Source organism: Pinus tabuliformis, chromosome 3_2, assembly GCF_031772625.1.
Source record: "Pinus tabuliformis cultivar Carrire ecotype Pingquan chromosome 3_2, CPIR1, whole genome shotgun sequence".
Taxonomy (NCBI): domain Eukaryota; kingdom Viridiplantae; phylum Streptophyta; class Pinopsida; order Pinales; family Pinaceae; genus Pinus; species Pinus tabuliformis.
The window spans coordinates 1,121,052,900-1,121,063,708 of NC_142302.1; the positions used below are offsets into that span (position 1 = coordinate 1,121,052,900).

Sequence of the window (10,809 nt, forward strand, 5' to 3'; positions counted from 1 at the left end):
TTAGGATTACAATTTAGCATTTACAAAATTACAAGTTACAAATTTACAAATTACAATTTAGTATTTTAATTTTTAATTTTTACATTGATGATTGAATGAAAATCCAAGTTACCCATAACCCAACCTAAAACAACCATTCCAAAGTTCAAAGTTTCAAACACAAATTACCCAACCATTCCAAACCCAAGTTACCCAACCAAATGGCAAAAACAATGAAAAATTAAAAAACATAAACAATGTTTAAAAAAAATGAAAAAAAAAAAATGGTTCCCATAGTCATACCAAGTTACCCAACCCAAAACAATGAAGAAATACAAAAAGTTCTTTAAAAACAATGAAAACAAAAGAAAAATGGTGCCCATACCAAGTTTCCTAACCAAAAACAATGAAAAACATACAAAAACAATGTTTTTAAACAATGAAAACAAAAAGAAATTAATCCTCATACCGTTTCTATGGAGAAATCGGTGGTCTCCTCTTGATTTTCTCCTCTAAGAACATAGATTTGGCTAAAAACCCTCTTCAGCTTTGTCTCCAACAATTCCTCCTCCTTCTGCGCGCGACCGTCCAAATGAGCGCATGAAAAACCCAAAAAAATGTTATAAAACCACGCTGCCGCGACCCCCCATGATTTTTTAAGAAAAAATCTCTATTTTTTTGTGTGTTTTTATCGCGATTTTTTCAAAAAATAGTGATTTTTCAGTAAAAATTGGCAAAAAGGATTATCGGCGATTTTTTCGTATAAAAATCGCGATTTGATGGGCAAAAAATAAAAATCGCGATTTTTTCATTAAATTGCGATTGGATCGCGATTTTCACAGCAATTGCTTGAAGTACAAAGTCCAAAGGAACTTTAAATATATACCTAAAGTCATCTCGACAAAACAAAATGGGATCAATCATTGAAAAAAATGATGGAGCTCAATTCTAAAGTGACGAAGGAAGAAAGGTTTTCCTATAATGGTCTTTCAATTACAAATCAAAGAGTAATTACATTAAAAGGAAGTATCCATGGAAGAGAAGTTAATGTCGCCAACATCAACTTGGCAAATCAACTATTAATTCTAGAGCTAACGAAAAAACTATATCAAAGAAGCAAAAAGAGCTTGAAGAAGTCATCTGCAGCAAAGACAGAGAAATTTCGTGCCTCAGAGATCACCAAGAAAAACTACTTGAACAAGTCAAGAAAGCTAAAACATCAAAGAAGGAACTCAAGGAGCATTTATTAGAACAAGATGAAAAAAATTTACTTTTAAAGAAGACTTAATCAAACATTAGTAGAACAAATCAAGTGTTTAAGAGACGAAAAGTGTGAAGGCCAAAATAAAGTTGACTCAGAGAATGAAGAATGCTTACGTCTCAAAAATCATGATCAAAATCTGCTCAAACAGATTAAAAAATTGAAGGACGAAAAGAAATCATTGACGAATAGGTGCAATGAACTTGTCGCAAAGGAAGTATCAAAATCTCCAGATGTAACAATCCAAACTGAAGAAACAAACATCAATAACACTAATCTCGTAGTTTAGGCAAATCCAAACCCTATTGAAGTAAAAATGTACTCAAAGGTTGTCGTTCAAACAGAGGAGACACCAAATAAGGATTCAGTAGTTAAGTCAACAACAACAATGCCTGATGGAAATCAGGAAACTTCCATAAAAATGTTTAAGGAAGTTCAAACAAGAAAAATTCGTTATCTACATCCGAATCACAAGAGTAGACACCTTAATCAATCTACAAAACTATATCATGCAGAACATAAACAAACTTATGTTCCAAAGAATATTGAAATGTGCTCAATTTGGTCATACGATAATTATTCACCACACATCTCCAAGGATCAGAAGATTCCCCAGAAGATTAATCTAGGATGGTCTGATCCGTTTTTAGTACGACAATTTTGTCGATCACTCAGAACATCATATCGTCTTGTATCAACAAAGATAAAAGCTCAGAAACAAGAAGATATAACGAAGACAGAAGGGATCCGATCCTTCATCAGTAAGCTTTGAGGACAAAGCTTTTTTGAAGGAGAAGGCAATGTTATGAACATAAATTATGTAAAAATAGATAATAAATAATAATCATAATAATATAAATATAATAATAAATAATAAGTAAATTAACTAATGGTTAGTTAATAATGAAAAGGCATGTCTTAGAGACATGCCTGTTCGTGAAAGGGTACTTACCTGGCTATATATACAAGACCTTCATTCTCAATTGTAATCATCCTACATCAATTCTTTAATACAATATACAATTTACACTTACTATCCTATGATGGATGTATTTGTCTTCGTAGTATTTTAATATTTCCACTGTGTATACGACTAGTGGTCGTTACAAAGTTCCAAGTGACCACCGAGATTATTGGTGAATTGGTCCAAGTGATGACTTGTTGAACATGATGCTAATGCAGGATGGTTTCCAAAGATAGTGGATTGACACATCAACATAGCTAGCTCATTCAACCTTTCCTTAGAGAATTTTTTCAACAAGAGAACATTTGTGGAAGTCATTAAGAATACCTCCCTAGCTAAGAGGGAGTGTTGGAGTTTTTGTAGCTTTGGTTGGTCTTCATAATTTGTATTAGCCCTCCAAAATTGACAAATACAAATGTACTTCAAGTCGGCTTCATAAGAAGAAAATTTGAATTTCAAAAACATGAATTTTGCCTCTAAAATGTAAAGTCGGCCCTAGTGAAGCGAAACACCCATTCAGGCTCTTGAAATGCCTATATATAGGCCATTTGTTATTCTCAACAGAGCAAGAATTCAGATCACTTTTGTGACAAAATTAAGACCAATTTGAGGCAGAATTTCGGGCTAATCTGAGGCTTAATCTAGGGTTGGAAAGAAGGACGAATCTGAGGCTTAATTTAGGAATGGAAAGAAGGACAAATTTTCTAAGGCTACTCTTATGTTGGTTGACCAAGTTGGACTTGGGGCTTGATTTTGATTATTCCTGTTTCTTATTTTGACTAGAAAGAATAGATGTATTCCTTTTTGAATGGACAAATTTCTTTACAGTAAAGGTTGTTTGGGTTCCCCCCATGTGGGTTTTCCCAGGGTAAATTTTGTGTCCTCTTGTTTGGCTCTCTTTTTGATCTTATCAGTGTTATTGTTTATTGTTGAAGATTTTCTACATGTAATTACTTAATGATGAATATGAGATAAATTAATGCATAAAATCGTTGGAAGTTATTATTAGTGTAGGAAATCTGGAAAATCAACAATAGTTATGTTTACATGATTCGCCATTAATGCAACCTCCACTAATGGTATAATATATGTCTAATAAATTTGATAAGTAGAAGTGAGCAAAGGAGCATGAAAAAATGATACTGCCAAGTGATCTCATAGTAATGTCACCTCGGTTGGCGAAGGGGTTAGTTAAACAATGGAGGTAACACAAAATAACATGTGCAATAACAAAGCCCCCTAGATCTATAACTGATTCATTGATTGAGATTGGAACACTATATAATTTTCCATCCACCTTGATGCTTTCAAAGTGGAAAAATTGAAGGAATCAATTTATGGGAGCAATTTTATTGGTGGGGCTGGTTTGGAGGTTTGGGGTTTGAAACCTTTTGGGGCCAGTTTGAGGCCTTAAACGACTTTTTTTGGGGGGTTAAAACTTTCCTGCTTAAGCATCAAACCTTCTGATGTTCTATATGTGAAGACCTTTCCAATGATGGAAGAATCATGTCAATCAGAGTTCAAATGGAAAAGCTATGCCTCATGGAAGCTGATCTATCGTGATTGACCACCATAATTTGAGAGGATACCATGTTAGCCCCTATTACTCGTGGAAAAGGGGCAAGCCATGTGGGTACTATGAAGAAGATTCTAGAAGGGTCAAGTTGGTTATTGAGTTGTGATATGTCAAGGTACTAGGAGGAAAAGGAATTCCGTTTTATGTGCTTGCATTTTTTCCCATAGTAAAGTAGAGTAGTTGAATGTAGATAAAGAGAGAGAGCATAATAGAGGGAGTTTGTGTTTTGTTGCAGTCCATGGGCCACAAGTCTCAGGAAACTCCATAGAGAATGCCTTCTCCTTTGTACTTGCATCATTTCCATTCTAGAAAGAGGAGAGTGGAGCAGCCTCACCTTATAGCTGGGTTTTCTCCCGTATGGATTTTCAAGAGCATATCGTGGTGTTCATTGTGGTTTGTGAGTCATCATGTTTACCTGTTTTATAAGCAAAACAACAAAATTGAAAACAGTAATAACAAATCTGGAATTATTCCTTGCATAGTATAGATTTCGGTTTATTTTAATAGATCTATTGTGATGAATTGTCCGATGGAATATCCATGGCAGTTTACATACCATTCATAGCAAGTTCATGGGTGTCATCTTGCAAGGTGTCATGAATTGGTCCTTGGACACCCACATATAATATGTGGTGTACAAACCAAAAAATGAAAATGGAAGGATATATACAATGGTACCTTGTATCCTCAGCATAAGAGCAACTAGGGAAACAATAAACTCAGATTAGGCTAAAGTATCTAATTCTTTCGCATTTTTAACCAAGGGATAGCCTTTGCCAAAAGTGACAAAAATATTGGGTTGAACTATCCTCATCAGAAAAAGCATACTTGCATCCTAGCTTCCAGATTGCAATAAGGCTGCAATCTGAAAACAGTGCCAGATGCCCATGAAGTGACTAAGGATACCTGAGTCACCAAAAAGAGTTGCGTGACAATGAAGTTGTCCCTGAAGCACTGAATGCTGATTCCGAACATATATCCGGTAGCATCTTCAGCTTTCCATAGCATTGTTAATGATTATCCATTTTTCTAGCTTATGGTCTAGGTTCTACACTTCATGTTTCCTTATACTCTGTTGTCCATTCTTGTATGGTTCTTGTAGATGTGCAGTGTGCACCCATTTTGTTTGACGGCTTTGTTATCCTTGGCATCATATTTTTGTTTATGTTGTCATCAATACCTGTAATTTTTACGTCTTGATTTATTCATTTTGTTGATGCTTGAGGTTCTCAAAGGGATTGATGCATTGAACATATGCTATCTAAACAATGGCTTCAAGTTCAAACTGTCTAACTTACACATTTTTGTTTGGAATTTTTTGAACATGTATGTTTGAAAATTGAAAACAAAGTGGGGAAATTGCTTCATTTTTTTTAACATTTTATGAATTGAAGGTTTTTAAATAATCTCAAAACTTGTATTTTTTCTAGGGCAAGTGATAACGGGGAGTTGGGACAAGACATTGAAATGCTGGGACCCTAGAGGTGCAAGTGGGCAGGAGAAGACTCTTGTTGGTACATATTCACAACCGGAGCGCGTGTATTCTATGTCACTAGTTGGTCACCGGTTGGTGGTAGCAACAGCTGGTAGGCATATAAATGTTTATGATCTCCGTAACATGTCACAACCTGAACAACGAAGGGAATCGTCCTTGAAGTATCAAACTAGATGTGTACGTTGCTATCCAAATGGAACAGGTAAATATAATTTGTATGGACTTCGATCTGTAAGAATCTCATCCTTTTCCTGGGTATAAGCCAAAATGATGTGGTTATGTTAATGTATTCGATATGGTTTTAAAAATAAATGTTTGAATATCTGAAGCAGTGTTCAAATTATGTGAAGTCTGTAAAATATCATGTTTGGATATTGCTTTATATTTAAATTTCAACTGGTATGGTGATACAGAATTCCCAACTTTACTGTCTTTCAAGCACATGCATAAAAACTTAAAATGAAACTATTAGAAGTTAGAATTTATCTTACATCTTTATTTAATAGTAGGTAGCCACATATCTGAGTTGATTTCTTGTGACATATTTATTAACTTCCATGATTTTGGTCTTAAAGATCATGCATGGATACTGGTTTTTATTGGACTTGTAGTTCATATGGTATTTTCTATTGTCTTTAACATCAAAGAAGTGGATGCAAGCAAAGTATTAAAAATTGTGCATTTACAGTATTTAGCAATGTTCAGATACAGATTTGAGTTTCTTTTGTCTTCCCATCAGTCTGAAATTTGAATATACATTCAATGATGATTTAAAATGAAAATTGCATGCTCGTTTGTGGTTCTTCTAGTAAGGCCATAAATAACACCTCATGGTTTCTTGAAAACGCTTTAAATTTCTAGCTGATTTAAGTATTAGTTGCTTCTATGTATGTATGTTTAATATATTCCTTGAGGACAAAGTATGAAGTTATGAACTGCATGCCTAGTATGAATAAAGCTCAAATAACAATGTTAATAAAAACATTTCTACATAAGTTTTTGTTCTTCCTTTGCATTATTTCGTTGTTCTACATATTATTCAATTGTGATTCTCATAGTTTCAGTAAAATGCCATCTAGAGTATAACCCCTTGCATCTGACCCCCCCTTCACTTCACAGTAAGAGGCTTGGTTACTGGGGATTTGTATATGGGCCTGTTTTGATCTTGGTGTTTAGTCTTTTTCAAGGATAAGTAAACAATATAAGTTTTGAATACTGGGTATCTCATAGAACACTAAACTGAAAGAACATTGTTACAGGTTTTGCCCTTAGTTCTGTGGAAGGTCGCGTGGCTATGGAGTTTTTTGATTTATCTGAAGCTGGTCAAGCTAAAAAGTAGGTATTTTTTTTTCCATATTTTACACGGTGTAAAGTTTATTTTTATTTTTTATTTTTTTAAAGAATGGTTACATTATTTTGCCATATTGGAAGCTTTGACGAGCTGTTGCCTTTTTAGTACTCTTTTGGAAAAATGGGAGTCTAAATTTGAATTGTCTTTTAAGTGCCATATTTAGAGTACTGCAGCATTTGACTCTGTTTTATTATGATTTGTTTTTATTTTTATTTTTAAATGAAACGGTTAGGTTTTTTCTATTAATTTCAATCTGGTTTCAAGGTCAGAACCTAACATCTGCAACAGTATCTTCATCTACTAAATTCAAAAACGTCCAAAAAAGACTTGCTTTCTTCCTACAATGTCTACATATAGCACTACTAAACTGATATTGCCTATAAACCCTACAAAAGACTCCTAAAATTAATACATATTTGCAATACATGAATTAACACAAAAGACAAACTAGCCTGCACTGTTTGAATCAGATTCATGGTTAAATTCTTCATTTTTCTCTTCAGACTGCCTTGGTTGCAATGGAGCAGGATCCTGGACCTCTTTTGCCACCTCAGCATCCCTCTTCAGCATACCTGCGACTATGACCTGCTGTGCCTCCAGTGCTACACTGCTGACCTCTTCCACTCCTACTGTAGCTGCACCATTTTGACAGGAGGGTTCCATTGTTGCCAAATGAAGCTCCAGTAGATCAGCTTCTGACTGCAGTCTGTCTATCTTGGTCTGTACCAGGCCAATTTTCTGATTTAGTGGAGCAAATTGAGCTTGAACCTCAACGGCCCCCATTTCCCCTTGCCTGGTTAACAAAGTCAAAATGTATTCCATTGTTTCTGTGTGATTGTCCAGGTGCCGACCGAAATCATCCTTTTCAGAGTCAGACAACCTTTTCATGTTGACGCCAATGCAACAATCCTCCTTCCCTGCAGAGACTTTGATGAACCAGACCCGAACTGCGGATGAAATGGTGTTGAATGCCTGCGACTTATAACCAGAGATGTCTGCCCCCACCATGTCATCAAATCTCTTGCCATCTTTAATGCAACTAACTGCCCTGTACATTTTCAGACTCAGACATCCGAATTCTGTTTTAAATTCATTGTAAATTCCTTCCATCACCATTAAAGCTCTGTACCCTGAGCATGCCCGCCTCTCCTTGGATTTGGAAACAACGCTCCTTCGCATCCTCCCACATTTATTGAAGTTTTGAGCAAACATCCATCTGCCCCAGGACTTGCATGTGATCTCACATGGACAGGCCAGGTGTACGAATGGACCCGGATCTCGTCAGCAAGGAGAGGCCGCCAATATGCCGAGGGAAGAGTTTGGAAATTCGAAATACATGGCTGTGGTCAGTCATAAGGCCATCAGACTGCCACCCAAATAATTCTCCCTTTTTTACTACTTGAAAAATTTAAAGCACCTAAACTCTGATTTATGCTTAGAATTTTCATGGTAACCATTTATACACAACACTTATATCGTCGTGAGCCAAGATCCCTTGTTCAAAGGAGGCTCCTTTATTTGCTAATGCATCCGCTTTTGAGCTGAGATGCCTCTTGACATGGTAGATCTCAACAGCCTCAAATTTTGCTATTTGTAAGCTTATTCCTTGCAGAATAGAGGATTGGACCTGGTGTTGATTCTCTTTGAGTTTACACACTTGTTGAACGACAATCATCGAGTCTCCATACACTGTTAACTGCCCAATTTTCCTTGAGATAGCAAATTCTAATCCCTGCCACAAAGCTAGAAATTCAGCTTGATTTAAGTAGCATTCCCCAAGCTGCATGCATATTGTATCTCTATTTCTTTATCAGGGCGATAGATAACCTTTCCTGCTCCCGCATCCGCTCTGTTATATAGTATGATTTGTTATAAACCTACTTTTAATAATTTTTTGTCCAAAATCATTGTCTTAGAGCCATTGGTATACATAAGTATTTACTGAAATAAATCTAACATCTATGGTAATGCAATTATGTAAAGCTCCGGAATGTGTATTACTGTTTTCAAATTTATGATAATATGTTTATATGATTGCCTCAGGTTCTATATAAGAGGTAAACAACATTGATTAAACATAACTTCAAGTCCTGGATAATCAGTGGCAAACATTAAACCTAGCATTATGGCTGTACGCCATTGAATATTGAAATGTTATTATTTTCCATCATAACCTATATAAGCCACTCAATTTCTTCATGTTAATTTACTGACAAGACATTGATGTGGAAATATCAGATATGCCTTTAAATGTCATCGCAAGTCAGAGGCTGGCAGAGATACTGTTTATCCAGTAAACGCAATTGCCTTTCATCCCATGTAAGTTGCTTAGTAGTTTTAGCTTCTCCCTCCCCTAATGCCTATTGCTTGCTTTTTTAGTTGTATTTTATTTTCTTGTAGGAATGTTAGTTTTATAATGTTTTTGCAGCTATGGTACTTTCGCCACTGGGGGCTGTGATGGCTATGTTAATGTATGGGATGGCAACAACAAAAAGAGGTTATACCAGGTAATTCTTTCTGTTTTGTTTTCTCTGTTTGGTGCCTATAAATTATTATGCCTTTATCAAATTGTATGTCCAATATATCTGTAACTTGTTATTTGACATTGACTGTTGTATATAAAAATGTCACTGGCACATATAGTTTTTGCTTTATCAACCTTTGATCCCGATGTTACAAATTTGATACAAGGTGTGATAGGATGTTACAAATGGTGTACATGCCGTAAACTAGATGATTTTTTTAGCATTTATACCTGTCAGATTCTGTAAATGGCTCCATTTCTTTAGGTTTTTGGCATTGGGGTCCATCCTTTGTAAAGAGGAAACATGCTGTCTGGTTAGTATTAGCCAGTGTACTATTGATTATGCAATCCAATTACTGTGTTTTTGCTTAAGGGTGTACTGAATTTTTTGAGATGCACATGGCCTAGAATAAAGACCCATCTGTATGCTTTATTAAAATATATCTTGAAGCCCCTTTATACTTATGATCTAGACAGGATTCATAAATTAGAAACCTCTTTTGCATCCATGGATATATGTATATTTACATTTAGGGTCAAAATGCACAATTCTTAAGACCCTATTCACACTTACGGGCTTTTACGTTATGTTTTCGTAGAGGAGAAGAGCTTTTATGGTTATGCTAAATATTATTTACATTTTTTTTGGAAATGTTTGTGAATTCACCAGGGTATTCAATCCAACTGACAGGTTTTTGATTGTTTTGATCAGTATTCAAAATATCCTACAAGCATTGCTGCTTTATCATTTAGTAGAGATGGTCGTTTGTTGGCTGTGGCATCAAGCTACACATTTGAGGAGGGTGAAAAACCGTAATTTCTACATCCCTTTATCTTTTAAATTTCACGTCAGATGGTTGATTTCTGTGGGAAATGTCTTGAACTACCCAGTCTAATAACTTTTTAAAGTTTCTTGTTACATTGCGCTTTTTTCTTCACTACTGAACTTCATTTTCTATATTTTTGTGACATGACTCACTGGAATAAGTGAGTTTCAACAAAGTTGTCTTACAGAATAAATTTCTATTTTGCAGGCATGAGCCAGATGCCGTTTTTGTACGAAGTGTAAATGAAGCTGAAGTGAAACCAAAGCCCAAAGTTTATGCTGCACCCCCATGAGGCCCGTCTACATTAATATTCTTTCATAGAGTATGCTTTCTAGTACATCTGTCCTTGTCTTCCTGATGTACTTGATTGTTACATTGTTACGTTACATTGTTACTGTGTTGGGTATATAAGATACGAGATTCTCTGCTTTTGTTGGCTGCTATGGTGTTTCTTTTATAATTTAATACTATGGATTAATCTCTTGATTCTAAACTACTACCTTGCGGACATGACTGAGCATCTCTCTAACAGCTTGTGTGGGATGCCTCACTTTTTTAGGGTTTTTGTTTGTACTAAATTGTACAGTTGAATTTTCTTACATTCAAGCGTCTTTTACATTTTAATAAATCCCAAGTGTCAGTCAAAGTTACCATTGAAATAAAAAGCTTGTGAATCAAGAGAGAGGCCTAATACTTATGGTTGGAAAGGTAACGCACATTTCTTTTTAGAAGGAGCATGCTGGTTTATCCGAAATCCTTATAAGATTATGGAAAATGAATTTATGGTGGCATTTTAGGGTTTAACAGCAAACGATGGCTAAATGACAGATTG

General features: G+C 35.4%; 1 protein-coding gene across 1 annotated transcript in view; it reads left to right on the forward strand.

Annotated features, from left to right (window-relative positions):
* LOC149184611 (mitotic checkpoint protein BUB3.1-like) overlaps positions 1–10,473 on the forward strand; it is a 78,497-nt gene extending 68,024 nt beyond the window's left edge. The window contains exons 4-9 of the mRNA XM_089417623.1: positions 5,211–5,477; positions 6,535–6,610; positions 8,865–8,945; positions 9,055–9,133; positions 9,863–9,963; positions 10,185–10,473. Of these exons, the coding sequence (XP_089273749.1) occupies positions 5,211–5,477; positions 6,535–6,610; positions 8,865–8,945; positions 9,055–9,133; positions 9,863–9,963; positions 10,185–10,269 (689 nt within the window). The 3' untranslated portion in view covers positions 10,270–10,473. The remainder of the gene's footprint in view (positions 1–5,210; positions 5,478–6,534; positions 6,611–8,864; positions 8,946–9,054; positions 9,134–9,862; positions 9,964–10,184) is intronic.
* The last annotated feature ends 336 nt before the right edge of the window (positions 10,474–10,809 follow it).